Source organism: Neovison vison, chromosome 11 (genome assembly GCF_020171115.1).
Source record: "Neovison vison isolate M4711 chromosome 11, ASM_NN_V1, whole genome shotgun sequence".
In the NCBI taxonomy this organism is placed as follows: domain Eukaryota; kingdom Metazoa; phylum Chordata; class Mammalia; order Carnivora; family Mustelidae; genus Neogale; species Neogale vison.
In genome coordinates this window covers 194636688-194651266 of record NC_058101.1, presented here as the reverse complement: position 1 = coordinate 194651266, position 14579 = coordinate 194636688, and the positions used below count along the sequence as shown (strand labels likewise).

Genomic DNA, 14579 nt, shown 5'->3' with positions numbered 1-14579 from the left:
AAACAATACTGTTAGCGCTGCAGTGACAAAAGGGCTCCAAATTACAAAGGTCAGTTAAGTGGAAGAAGGCAAAGGCAGCAGAACTCGGATGCTAAGGATAAAAGCAAAAATAGATCCAATGCAGCATTTTGAGAATGAAGATCAATGAAAATAGGTGCTCAACATCGTATGACTTATAGCAGTATTTTCTATATTGTTATGAGACAGCCTTTCTAGTCTAGCATTTCCTCTTTGCTGCTTCCTGACATTTGCCTTAATCAAAACTAATACTTAAGCCCCAAATTTTCATGATCTGAAATGAAAAGGCAACACATTGCATTGCCTCATCTACAAAGTACTCAGCTATCTCAGGCAAAGTGAGGAGACAGGGTAAAAACACAAACAGAAGGGCAAAGGAGGGGCAGCATCATATTTTACTTAACCATTCCCCTGAGTAATAAGGCAGCAGGTTGTCCTTTTGATCAAAACTACTTTTATAAAGTAAGACAAATGCCCTTGTTTGCTCAGTGGTGAAGGTCTTCCAAAGAAATCCACTGAGAAGATGAGGTACAGGAAAATTACGATCTAAACCATAAAAAAGGACTAAAATATGAGTGAACACTGTATGTTATCATTTAGTGCTGTATTTCTCAGAAATCCTATGAATAAACAGTCTTATTGCTTCTGCTTATGATGGCATAGAAATTAATGAGACAGTTAATACAGCAAATCACTAATAAAGTAGAGGTAATGGCATATCTATTTGTTGAGCTTCACCAGCAGGAAAATAAAATGCAGCATGTACCAATTTTATCAAATCAAGCCAGTGGTTCCATAGATAAAATAATTAGGTAGCTCTCTGTTTGCTTACCTGTAAGGACAGCTTTTGCTGAAGAATCCGCCAGGTCCAGGGCTGATTTCCCATCAGTGTTCCGAATGTTTGGATCAGCTCCGTGCTGCAGCAGCACTGTGCAGGGAAAGCAGAAACAGTATCTTACCTCAGGGATACAGAGATTATTTACTGGTAAGTGTCGCCTCGGCATGGTGTAGGCATAAACATACATTGCACAATTTTCTCTCTTTCAAGAAAAAAAAGGAAGAAAGAAAGCAACAGAAAGATGGGAAAAAAGCACTGCAGCAAAGGATCCTCTCTAGAGTAAAGCAAAGTTGGCAACTTGTGGTACAGTATTATCACATGACTTAACATCATAAACATGAAACTAGAAAAATCTTGAACTAGACGGTTTGGGTTTGCCTCCTTCGGGCAGCAGAATGGGAAGCTGTGTGCTCACTGCCTCGCACCATGAAATCTGCAACCCGTGAACCCTCCTATCTTTACTACCACTGTGGCTGCTTGTTGCTGCTGCTTTACTGCTGAATTTCCTAACGCTTCCTCTGCTCAGAATAGTTGTAATACTGTGCAAGCCTTTTAGTGGCTCACTGCTTACATACGAAACTCACCATAACATACTGGCTCGCTTCCAAGAAGTTTAGCAGACATGGTAATGCATGCAACTCTAGTCCTCTGCAGTCGAGCTGCAAAAAAGCACTGCCTTCCACAGTAATTCTTCCCATGAAAAATGTTTAGGAACAGAAACTCAGTCACTATAATATATGCTAAGAAATGAGTGTTGCACATGCTATATTCAGTAGAAAGCGGCTACAGAGAATCCTTACACATGGACGCCCCCAAAAGACAGAAGCACTTGTTTAAGTAAAATCCAGATGGAGTAATTTATTAATCCAAAACATTTCTCAACCACATCTGGCATGTGAGTGTACGGGGGTGAGAGGGGTGCTGTTGTAATGCTACACAACCAATGGTTACGCTAATACATACGTTAAAAACTGGTCCGAGCAAGCAAGGTTCAATTCCAAGTTAGAAATTCTAACAGTTCGAATAGCTACAATTTTGTGTACTCCAGAGAAGAACAGTAGCTGTTACTACTTACCGCTAGCCTAACAACATAAATTTAAAACAAAGCAGAAATATTAAATTCAAATAAGTAGTTTGAGACCTGTTATATAATATCTAAAAAACATTTGAGCTACTACTGTTGATGAGTCCTGAATTTTCATTCACTGACATTCCAAGTACATCCTTTGTAATATTTGGCAGGCAATCCCCCTATATTACTAAGGAATAAGTCCCACTGTTTATTAGGCTCTTCTCCTTCCTTTTATCCATAAGCCATTTGGTCAAAAGCTTCATTATAACGTCCAAAGGATCAGCCTTCTCTAGAATTAAGACACACCTGCCGGAACAGTGTACATCAGTACCTCTTGCATTAAATCTTTGCTACTTTCAGATCTGGAACAGTAAAAACAAGTCGTGGTTGAGAGATTTTGCCAAGTGCTTCTATATTATTTCACCCTGGAATGTAAGCAATCATAATTATTTTCCAGATGTTTGCAAACTGACTCGAGAGTAAGTAGAATAAAATAGCAAGGATCACAGATCAAACTGTAGTTACTCTTCCATCAGCAAGAATAAGTTTTCATGGCAACAGTTTTGTGAGGTTTTTGTTTGTTTGTTTGTTGTTTTTAAGATTTTATTTATTTATTTGACAGACAGAGATCACAAGTAGGCAGAGAGGCAGGCAGGGAGGAGGGGGAAGCAGGCTCCCTGCTGTGCAGAGAGCCTGACGTGGGGCTTGAGCCCAGGGTCCTGGGCTCATGACCTGAGCCAAAGGCAGAGGCTTAACCCACCCAGCCACCCAGATGCCCCAGTTTTTTGTTTTTGATTCCAAGAAGGAATGGTCTTCCAAGAAGACCCAACATGAAGGTCTGGCTTGTAAAGGGTCTTTATCATGAAGCAGACTCATGTATCAAATGTAAAGGTGACAGCTATCACTTTATCTTTACTAAGTTGTTCACTGATCACAGGCAAAGGGCAGGAAAACAAGGAAGTAACAGCTACCATGAAATGCAGAGATTTCTAATGCATATCTGGAGAACTTCAGAACCTGCTTTAAACAAGTAAAGCAATATCTTAATTTAACAAGACCTGACAAAAATACGATGCGAGCTTTTATTGTGCAGCTTTCAAGGTAGAGGCAAAAACCTGAAAGCCTTCTTGTTCCCCCAAAAGTCATCTAAAACATCAATCTTTTTTGTTGTAGCTGGTATTTTACCTATTATCTCTCTGCTACTTTACAATAGAAATCTGCCATTACAGTTCAGCTGCAGTTTTGCTTTATTTGGGGTGACTTTTAAAGGGTAATCTTTTTACTAGAAATATCTGTTTTCTAAAGATTTTGAATCCCATTACTTCTTCCATCAGACCTGAATGCACAGAAACATCCGTGCTGAGTAATGCGGCAGCAGAGAAAAAGAAGTTGAATTTTCTGAACCTGATGCTGACTACAAAATCCACATTAGAAAATACTCAACCATTTTAAATTAATTGGATAGCAGTTAATTAAAACAACAAAACTCCATAGAATCAAAAGTTTGGGGGGCAATAAAACCATCCACAACCAGAAGAAAGCTAACCTCTGACTTATATTAAAGGGCAGTGCTGGCAAGATGACATGAGAACAGAGCGGCATGCAAAGGCACTAGGCGCTGAGCCTGATATTACCCAGCAGCTAATGATAATATTTAAAGTGCATTTGTAAATGTAGACCTTGTTTATACTCTCAACTCTGCCACTAACTACTGATTCAATGCTCTGTCCTAGAGCCAACTCTTTAGATCTTCACAGAGAGTACATACATATAAGACTGTAGAACATAAGGTCTCTGAACTATTCATCCCGGCCTCAACCTCATCCTTACAGAGCAAAAGTAGCCACAGACAATATTTAAAAGAATGTGTGTGGCTGTGTTCCAATAAAATTTTATTTATGGACAGTGTAGTATGAATTCTGTATAATTTTCATGTGTCACAAAATACTAGTATTGTGAATTTTTAAAAATCATTTACAAATGTAAAAACAATACTTAGCTTATAGGTCATATAAAAAGCAAGGGGTGAGCTGTATTTAGCTCATAGGTCAGAGTTTGCCAACTCCAACCCTGGGCAGTGACAGTTTGGTCTCTTTGCAATCCACAGACATTGAAATAAGCACAGAAATTAAGAGGCAGCATTTAGAATTGCATATGTTCTTTTAAAATTACTTATTCTCGCATTTCATTTTTATTATACTTTACAAAATTACTGGCCTGCCATGTACTGGAGAGGAAGAAAACTGGTCCTCTACCACGTACAGTTTGAGAAGCAATGAGCCAGGGCACATGTAAAATTCTCTGGGCCAGAGTTCCAGGTCTATAAAGTGAAGGAGGTGGACTAGGTAGATGATTTCTAGATATCTAAGGTATTTTATTGCCAAAGACATAAAATAGTGTGTTCTGAAATCCTAATTAAAAAAAAAAAAAAGTTACTTCAAGTAGAATCTTTTCCTCCCCTACCCTCTAAATAAAAATTTAAAAAATCATTTTTGATTTACCCTAACACTTTGACAAAACTCGAAGTTGAGCCCATCATCAATGGAAGTTGTGGGGTATATACTAAAACGTCCCAAGCTTCTCCCAAGCAATTCCTCCAATCAAATTGCTGTTTTACACTATTCTCTAAGGGGATCTGTTTCCCTATTTTTTAACATCAGAAGAACAGCACATACATCAGGCAAAGGTAACAACAATGGCTTTCAAGAATGTCAGTCTACACTTGACCTGGTGACATGAACAACTCTCAATTCTCGCTGCTTCCAATTCTGCTTTCAAAGTTCTGAGCTACCAAACAATAACAAAATATGACCTGTAATACATAATGCAATTAGAAATCCATCTTGTAACATCAATATACACTGACAAGACACTAATATGTAACAAATTCCCCCTTAAAAGTAGCACAAATGTCTGAAGCAAAGTTCCCAAAATATACAAACAATATACAAGGTAACGTTTGAAAGAAAAACAAGGAAACTAAAATCTGAATAACACCCAGTATATAAATTCAAGACTACTGTGGCCATTCAAAATCTCCTCGCACTATCTTTAACCAATTAGGTCATCATCAAATCTGGAATCCCAAACGACTTAACTGTATCCAATTGTTCAACTCATTTATCTCAAATCCGTTTATCTCATTTTGAGTTTAGGAGGATGGAGAAAATACAGCAGCTGGCATAACAACAGATAGCTAAAACTAAGGTAGGATTACAATATTTAAAATGTCATTCTCAAAAGAGCTCATGGCAAGAAGGACATGTGATTTTCCTATTTCTGGAACAAGCATTCAGCTATAATGAGCCAGATTCATGCCTTTACCCTGTGACCAGCAAACACAGTAGGAACTAAAATTGTTTCATTTCTCAAAACTATTAAATTTAAGCATTCATTTCAATTCTTCCAAAAAAAGAAAATATTCCTACATGTACGCAAAGCCTATCAAATTCCTAGAAAAATAAAAAGTACTATTATGTAAATCATATTTATTTTTTTGATAAATTATATTTAATTACAGGTATTATTAATTTATTTAAGAACACAAAAGAAGGAGTGCCTGGGTGGCTCAATGGGTTAACCTTCTGCCTTTGGCTCAGACCATGATCTCAGGGTCCTGGGATGGAGTCCCACATCGGGCTCTCTGCTCAGGAGGGTGCCTGCTTCCCCCTCTCGCTCTTTGCCTACTTGTGATCTCTGTCAAATAATTAAATAAAATCTTAAAAAAAAAAAAAAAGATAAAAGAAACAGAAACAGTATGAATTTTCCAAGCTAAAAACATAGCAAGGGGTGCCTGGGTGGCTCAGTGGGTTAAGTCTCTGCCTTCGGCTCAGGTCATGGTCTCAGGGTCTTGGGATTGAGCCCCACAACAGGCTCCCTGCTCAGTGGGGAGCCTGCTTTCCCCTCTCTGCCTACTTGTGATCTGTCTCTCTCTCTCTCTCTTTGTCAAATAAATAAATAAAATCTTAAAAAAAATAAACTGTTAAAAACATAAAAAGACTTTTAGGTAAATTATCAAAAAGTGTTTAGTATAATTTTCACTACAAAAGGTAAAAACCCTCTATTAATATTATAAATGCTTTGTTACATGAATTTTAGAGTTACATTAATAGTCTAAAACTGTTCCTCACAATGAACACTCAACTTTTTTTTAAGATTTTATTTTTATTTATTTATTTGACAGAGAGAGGGAGAGAGCACAAGCAGGGGGAACGGAGTGGCAGTGAGAAGCAGACTCCCCACTGAGCAGAGAGCCCAATGTGGGACTCGATCCCCTGGGATCATGACCTGAGCCAAAGGCTGATGCTTCACCATCTGAGCCACCCAGGCACATGAACACTCAATTTTTTTTTTTTTAAAGATTTTATTTATTTGAGAGAGCGAGCAAGCAAGCATGAAAGGGGCAAGGGGCAGAGGGAGAAGCCGGATCCCTGATGAACAGAGGGCCCGATGTGGGACTTGATCCTGGGACTCCAGGATCATGACCCGAGCCGAAGGCAGTTGCTCAACCAACTAAGCCACGCAGGTGCCCTGAACACTCAATTTTTAAAGAAGTTATGTTTATGTCAAAATGTGTTTCATAGTCATCTTACTCTTTAATATTCATTTGACTTAGCTTCCAAAATTGAGTCACAAAAGGACTATATGCATTATAATTTTTAGCAAATAAAACCCAATTTTAGAGCAAAATATGAAGGAATCAAATTTTAACTAACTACAATCTTCAGTGTATAGTACTCTCACCAACACACATGCTTTTAAAAGACATTTTTTCTAAATGATATATATGACATATTCTGTGGTTGATACATATGCAGACTACCTCTCCCACAGAAACATGTACAATAATTGTATGATACTAGTATTATACCACTATAATGCTGTACGTATTTATATATGGTACATTATTATTTGAAAAGCCATTTATTTCTTCATTCAGGATACATTTTACATGGCATAAATGTAAATTACCATATTTTATTTTAAAAAATCATTAAGAATTTATTTATCACTGAGTAAACATGAAAATCAAGTAACATGAATATATACACATGCATACACATACAAACACATAAACATATATATGGTATGATCCTCTATAGTAGTATGGCTTATTGAATTTGGATTAGAACTTACATGACACAATTTCCTGTTTTCAGTATTAGCTGAACAATCCTTGGGCTGTAAACAGTGAACAAAACTGGAGTTGAAACAAAAAATTTAACTTCTTAAAATCATCTAAGAGCTAATGAGATAAAGAATTCTTAGCCCAGGGGCGCCTGGGTGGCTCAGTGGGTTAAGCCTCTGCCTTCAGCTCAGGTCATGATCTCAGTGCCCTGGGATCAAGCCCCGCATCGGGCTCTCTGCTCCGCAGGGAGCCTGCCCTCCCTCCCCGTCTGCTTGTCTCTCTGCCCACTTGTGATCTCTGTCTGTCAAATAAATAAAATCTTTTTAAAAAAGGAAAAGAATTACTAGCCCAAAACTAAGGAGCAAATGGGAATCCAGAGGATAAATGTATATGGAAACTGTCTTTGTTCTGAAAGCAATTACTAATACAGAAAAATAGAAGCTGTCCTTGCAGTCTCAAAGGGCAAAGGGAAGAGCAATCATTGCTGGGCCCCCCCAAAGTAAAGATTCTAACAAAGACTGTCCCCACACAAAAAGGGCTATCCTCAGGTTGAGGATAAAGTGACGTGAACTCACCCTAATACAGAACCACACATCTGATTGGAAAAACAGGGTGTTTTTCAAACTATCTGAAGCCTCAAATTTGATTCTAAGGTGGTCCCAGATTGGCAGTAACATCAGGGTATCTGGCAAACATATATGCCCATCCTCTCAGGGGAGGGTACCTTCATCAAAGGGCTAAAAGTTAGTCCTGTCAATAAATTTGTAGTAAAACGCCCAGCACAGAGCCAAGATAACCAGGCAGAGGTAATCTAAAATGCAGAAGCAACAACTAACATCAATAAACAACACAAAAAATAGACTCATAAAAACTTCAAATACCAGAAAGAACTACCAGTTACAATATAAAAAGAACTATGTTTATTGTGTTTAATGAAATAAAAGACAAGCTGAAATATGAAACTATAAAAAGTGGTAAGGCAAATTTGTAAAACAACCAAAAAGAACCTCTAGAAATAAAAATACAATTAACTGAAATTACAAATGAAGGCTTTGGTTTCCAGCCAAGATGGAGTATCAGCAGACTAGCCCTCTCTTCCTAATGTAAATAATTACGGAACTGGACAAAATATATGAAGCAACTCACTGACGGCAGCGATGAACAATAGTGTTCAACTGCGATCTTCGAAGGAAAGGAAACTCCAAAGGTGGCTATCATAATCACTCAACTACTCTGCCTGTGGCAGTGTGGCAACCGCCCGCATACAGCTAGAAGAATCAGAGCAGAATACGGCTGGCATGTTGAGCTGAGAAGACAAGCGATCTGAATTCGGAGTAGATAAACTGGCTGGAATCTGCCGGATGGCAAACTGGAGAGGAGGGACTCTACAGACAGCAGGGCTCAGATGTCTGTGTGGGGACCCCTGCTGATAACAAGGCTGTGGGCTGGCCTGTATAGTTTGTGTAAGACAAGGCCATCTGAGACTTAACAGTAGCTGCTATTGGGTTGAGCAAAAAACAGAGTTACTTGAGGTCAAAAAGTGCTGGGGGTTGGTGGGGGGGGAGTAGGGCTGAGAGAAACTGGAAGTCTGGCTGTAAGAAAGCACAGAGATCCTAAAAACACCTCTTCAACATCGTGCAGAGCTGAGAAACAAAAGACCACCTTAGAGCAGAGAGTTGGGGTCTACAAAGTCACTGATCTCCTTGTTTTGCTGTTGGTAGTAACATCAGCACATGGTGCAAAAGCAACAAAATTGCTGGTAACTTGGTACAAATCAAGGCAGTGGCACCCAACTATACTAGTGATCAGTGCATTCTTCACGACCATGCAATCACCTTAAAAGAAAAAACAATCAGTTTCATTTTAGAATGTCCTTAATGACAGTAAAAACTATTAATTTTACTAAATCTTGACCCTTGGATTCACATCTTTTTAATGTTCTCTGCAAAGAATTGGAACACACCTGAAGGACTGCAGCCAATGGAAAGGCACAAGAGTTGTCTCAATCAGACGACTTGGGTGATGACTGAGGCTACACACTGAACTAGCCACTGTTTGCCCTGATGCATCCTTTTTAATGAAAAGAAATATGAACAGAAATACTATGGTCATTCAGACTTGGGTATCTGGCAGGCATTTTTTTAAATGTAAATGATAAAATTTAAGCGCTCAAGCAAAAATTAGAACTTTGTAAAATTCTTAATCTACCTACATGAACTTGCACTTACTGTAAATACTTATGCTCTTCTGCTAACATTGATGGAACAAATGTTAATTTTTTGATGTGGTATTTAAAATGTGTCAACATTTTGGAATTTCTGTCTGAGTGAATCAATACTTTCAAAGTGACCAACGGAAACTGTTACAAAATCATGTCTGGGTACAAATTCCTTCAAAGTGAAACACAGATAATTTACTGTGATGTTACAGAATAGAAAAAGTTTTCTGTTATGGTTTGTTTCCATATTGCAATTACTCATTTAGAAACTACCACTTGCCATGTTTGGATTGGGATATCAAAGGAGAATATTCATAATTATTTGAAAATGTTATTAAATACATTTCCCTCTTCCAACTAAAATCTGAATCTACGTCATCAGAACATAACTGCACACAGAAGCAGGTATGAAAATCCAGCCGAGTCCGATTAAGCCAGATAATAAAGACTATTTGCATTAATGCCAGTATTTTTACTAACTTTTTGTAGTTTTGATTTCTAATGTTCTATATAATTCATATAAATAAAGCTCTTCAGAATGCAAAAAGGCCAAAATACTTGAAAACTGCCCTAGAATAAGCCCTAATCTAGACACACCCTAATAAATTATAAAACCAAACTTCAACAAGATCTGCAGAGGAGACAGTATGAACACTGAGTTCTACTAAGATGAAGATCTTAGGAAACACCTTCCACAGAAATGCACTAATAGAGCATAACCCCAAACATGCAGAAGTTCAGGGTGACTTCCTAGCAACCGAACTCTGCAAAAACACTAATAAAAAATTTTCAGAGCAAGATAGATAAAAATAACATTGCAGCCTCCACAATATCTACCACTGGATAAGAAAATTACTAGACATATAAGGAAAAAAGAAAATGTGATCCATAGTCAAGAACAACAACAACAAAAGTCAAAAGAAATCATATCCAAGATGGCCTAGATGTTGGACTTAGCAGACAAGAACTTTAAAGCAATTATTACAAATGAATTCAAAGAATTAAAGGAAAATATGATATGAAAAAGTAAAGAGAGAGAGATACTCCAAGAATCAAGCTGGAAATTCTATACTTGTAAAGTTAAAGGGATCATGCCACCCAATTTCAAGATTTATTATAAAGCTACAGTAATTATGACAGTGAATTACTGGGATAAAAACAGATATTTAGAACAACAAAAAAGAAAACAGACCAACACATGTAAGGTCAATTGATTTTCTATAGAGAAGGCAAGGTAATACAATGATCGAAAGAAAAAATAATCTTTTGAACAAATCATGCTGGAACAACTGCTACCTATAGATAAGAAAAAGGAAAAATACAAATGAAGTTTGACTCTTACCTTATAGGACACAAACAAATTATCTCCAAATGAGACATACACTTAAATATATAAGTTAAAACAATAAAACCCATAGGACAAAACACTGAAGAAAATGTTTATGACCTTGAGACAGAAAGATTTTTTTAAGATAAAAAGGCCTAAGTCATAAAAAAATCTCGATCAATTGTACTTCATAAAAATTAAGATTTTCTGCTTTTCAAATGACACAGTTACAAACATGAAAAGGAAAGCTACAGACTAGAACAAAATGCAACAAATACATGTGGTGAAGAACTCAGATCCAGATTATATAATACTGAGACCATAAAAATGACTCTGAAGTAAAATAGTCAAGAAATACCTTTTTTATTGTGTAAAAAGCCCCAAGCTTCTAATAACTTTTTTAGTCTTTGCCTTTCATACAGAAGTCACCAAAAAATCAGAATTCTGTCAATATCTGGGATTAGCATGCCTGTGATACATTACTTAATTTCACCTGCCTTTCGAGTCTAATTAGATGCCTACTTATTACTTTTTTCCATGTCCCTCACTGGAAAAAAAATAAGACTGCATTTTTTTTTTTTAAAGTTCAAAAAAATCAAATTCTCTATAAGTCTGCTTCACTTATTAATGGCAAAACATCTTAGTTAACCACTTAAGAACACAGCTGTGGTTAGGAACTAGAAGGCAGGGGTTAGACACCTGGTTCAGCCACTTCCCAGTTCTGGGGCCCTGGAACTCCATTCGCTCTGCTCTTCCGTTTTCTCTTCTGTAAAAAGAAGGAGATAATAACGGTGCCCAACACATGGCACCTAATTAGGACAAAAAGATAACAAAACTAATAAATATTTGAGGAGTCTTTAGAACAGTGCCCAGCATATAGTAGGCAAAGGAGATTAAAAGGTACAAACTTCCAGTGATAAAATAAATAAGTCATGAGGATATGAAGCACAGTGTGAGGTAGATTCTCAAAAATATCCTAATTTTGGTTGACAAATGGTAACTAGACATACCATGGAGATCACCATAATGTACACCTGAGACATTAGAGAATATTTCCTCCCTCAGAAAATTAATCCAAGTAAATAAAAATTTACTGAATTCACACAGAAGAGAAGTTCTTTATGATCAAATTTTGGTATGAAATATTATAATAATAATAAAAGAATCCTCCACTTAGATTTTTGTTCCCATTGTCAAATTTACCTATAAATACAGACAATCAAGAAATTTTTAAAAGGCCCACTGCTCTAAAGTAACTTAGAAACAGACTATTCTGTTATATATAGCAGATTTTTAGAGCCAGAAATCAATGACATGACCTTCTGCAACAGAGTTAAACCAGGTCACAATACCTGTGAAATCAGCATTAACTGCTTACACAAGCCACAATTTAAGATAAAGCACCCTGAAATAAATATAAGAATGATTATAACAGGGGTGCCGGGTGGCTCAGTGGGTTGAGCCTCTGCCTTCGGCTCAGGTCAAGATCCCAGGGTTCTGGGATGGAGCCCCGCATCAGGCTCTCTGCTCAGCAGGGAGCCTGCTTCCCCGACCCCCTCTCTCTGCCTGCCTCTCTGCCTACTTGTGATCTCTGTCTGTCAAATAAATAAATAAAATCTTAAAAAAAAAAAAAAAAAGGAAAGAATGATTATAACAAAGGAGATCTCTTTCTACTTGGAAACCCCAGAGAGTCAAGTCTAAAAGAAAGTACTGTCCAGGAGTCAGACAAACCTGGGTTTTAGAATACTGCTCTGTCCTTTACAACTGTCTGACCTTATGCAAGTTACTTCACCTCTGTCAATCTCAATTGCCTCTTTCATACAACACTACCCTTCCCAGAGAACTCCCGTTATAGTTGAGACAATACATATAAACCTAGTTGGCTCTTGGCACACAATAGGGACTCACTATAATACCCTGTCCCTTCAATCACGATCTTTTCGTCTGCCTTTCAAAAACAGAATCGTGTACACAGAAAGTGCTAAAAATGCACCTGCTGGAATGAAATAAAGGCTAAATGGTAAGAGCCCTACGAACAGTGAATTCATTTGTGCCAAGTCAAATATTGTTTTATGCTTCCTTTTATTTAGGGGGAGATTACTTTTTCAAAAACCTGACTACTCAGCCTAATGAAACACTAATAAGGAACAAAGCAGATAACTTTAGTCTGACTTTACAAGTTCACAGAATTTTCACCGTTCTAAGGGACAATGACCACGTGCAAAAGGGTGCTTCCCAATCTGTCTCTTTCCGGGAAACCTTCCCTAAACTGTCACCTGTATCACCCCTCTGTCAAGTCTCAAGGACTTAGTATTCCAGGCAAACTCCCCATGAGTAAAAAATGCTAAGACCAATTAAAACTAGTCTTCATACCACTAGATACAAGGTTTAAAATTACACATTTAAAATTACACATTTAAAAGCATTTTCCACAAGAAACATAGGGTTGAGCCCATACCATGACATCCTGATTCTGCTTTGGGTGATGGGCATTAAGGAGGGCACGTGATCTGATGGGTGTTATACACAACTAACGACACATTGAACGCTACCTCAAAAACTAATGATGTATTATATGTTGGCTAACTGAACTTAACATAAATAAAAATATTTTAAAAATTATTTATATCATTACTATCATTTTCCTGTACCTCTGAGAACTGATTCAACAGACTGAACTTCAAGGCGCTGTTGTACTTTCAGTCTGACAAAGAATATAACTCTTTAAGTCTTCATTCTTTAGGAAAGATACCAAATAATTTTTTTAAACTGACTTTTGTTTTTTCTATTGGATTTTATAAATTATCCTATTAGCAATATTCTTTTCTTTCTTCTTTGTTTTTTGCTTTACTTTTTATCCTGTGGCTTATTTTATAACTGGTCCTTCACCTGTCTTGCCCACACACATCCCAAACCAATATTACAGTATTTTTAAAAACAGTTATTCGATCATATTTTTGTATCCCACCTCAGCTCCTTTCTCCCAGGTTGAAGAAAAACAACTGATTTCATACCTTACTAAATCACAATTCAAGTTTAAAAAATTACACAGGCTATGAAACAAAGGACATAAACTAATTCACATAGATGATAACAAAGAACAGCATACAGTAACTGCCACCCAGTCCATCATTAAGCTTTTACAGAGTGTCAGAATCCAAAACCCACCTATGAAGAACACCATCCTGTTGCCACCCGGGGCGGGGAAAAGAGAATGAATGGGAACAAGCATTTACTGCGGCTCTACCTGCTTTAGTATTTCACGTAACTTCCATTAACAACCTAATGCAATATGTAGGATACTTGTTTTATAAATGAGAGACTGAGGTTCACAGCAACTAAATTATTTGTGCGAGATGACAGTTTTTAAGCAGTAAAGTAGAATTCATACCTAATACTAAAGCCAAGCATTTAATTTCTACCTTATCATCCACACAAGTACAAGGCAAGATCGCCCCAGAACTGTAATTCAAGCTTTCTTCTTCTTAGGTCAATTCTGAAAGGCACATCTACACGTTTGTCCTAAATACCTTATCTGCTACTCCCATGACCAATGACCTCTTTCTCATCCCATCAAACAATCCCCCTGTGGGAAAGCATGAAACCAAGACACAGAAATAACACCCATGAGAGCTCGGGTTCTGTTTTTGGAGACCCACTAGAATACTTCCTGCACTTGCTCCCTCAAACCTCATGCTCTAGCATAATCCTTCTAAAGATCAACACTCAAAACTGTCCCAAAATAGGCACAGCAAATAAGAGGCAAAAGAAAATATACGCCCTCTTTCTCTAACCATGATTATTTGTACCACACACAGCTAATTTAGGAATTTTCAGGCTTGACACAAAATAAACATATATTTGGATACCTTGTGGGATTTCTTATTTCCTTTTTTAAAAAAAATTTATTTATCCATTTAAAGAGAGAGAGAGAGAGAGAGAGAGAGAGAGCACGCGTGCACAATGCATAGTTGGGGG

At 37.3% G+C, this 14579-nt stretch overlaps 1 protein-coding gene across 1 annotated transcript in view; it reads right to left on the bottom strand.

The window, feature by feature from the left end:
* The window catches only part of TNKS (tankyrase), a 206421-nt gene that overhangs the window by 143311 nt on the left and 48531 nt on the right, over positions 1–14579 (bottom strand). The window contains exon 3 of the mRNA XM_044225548.1: positions 851–946. Coding sequence (XP_044081483.1) covers positions 851–946 — 96 coding nt within the window. The remainder of the gene's footprint in view (positions 1–850; positions 947–14579) is intronic.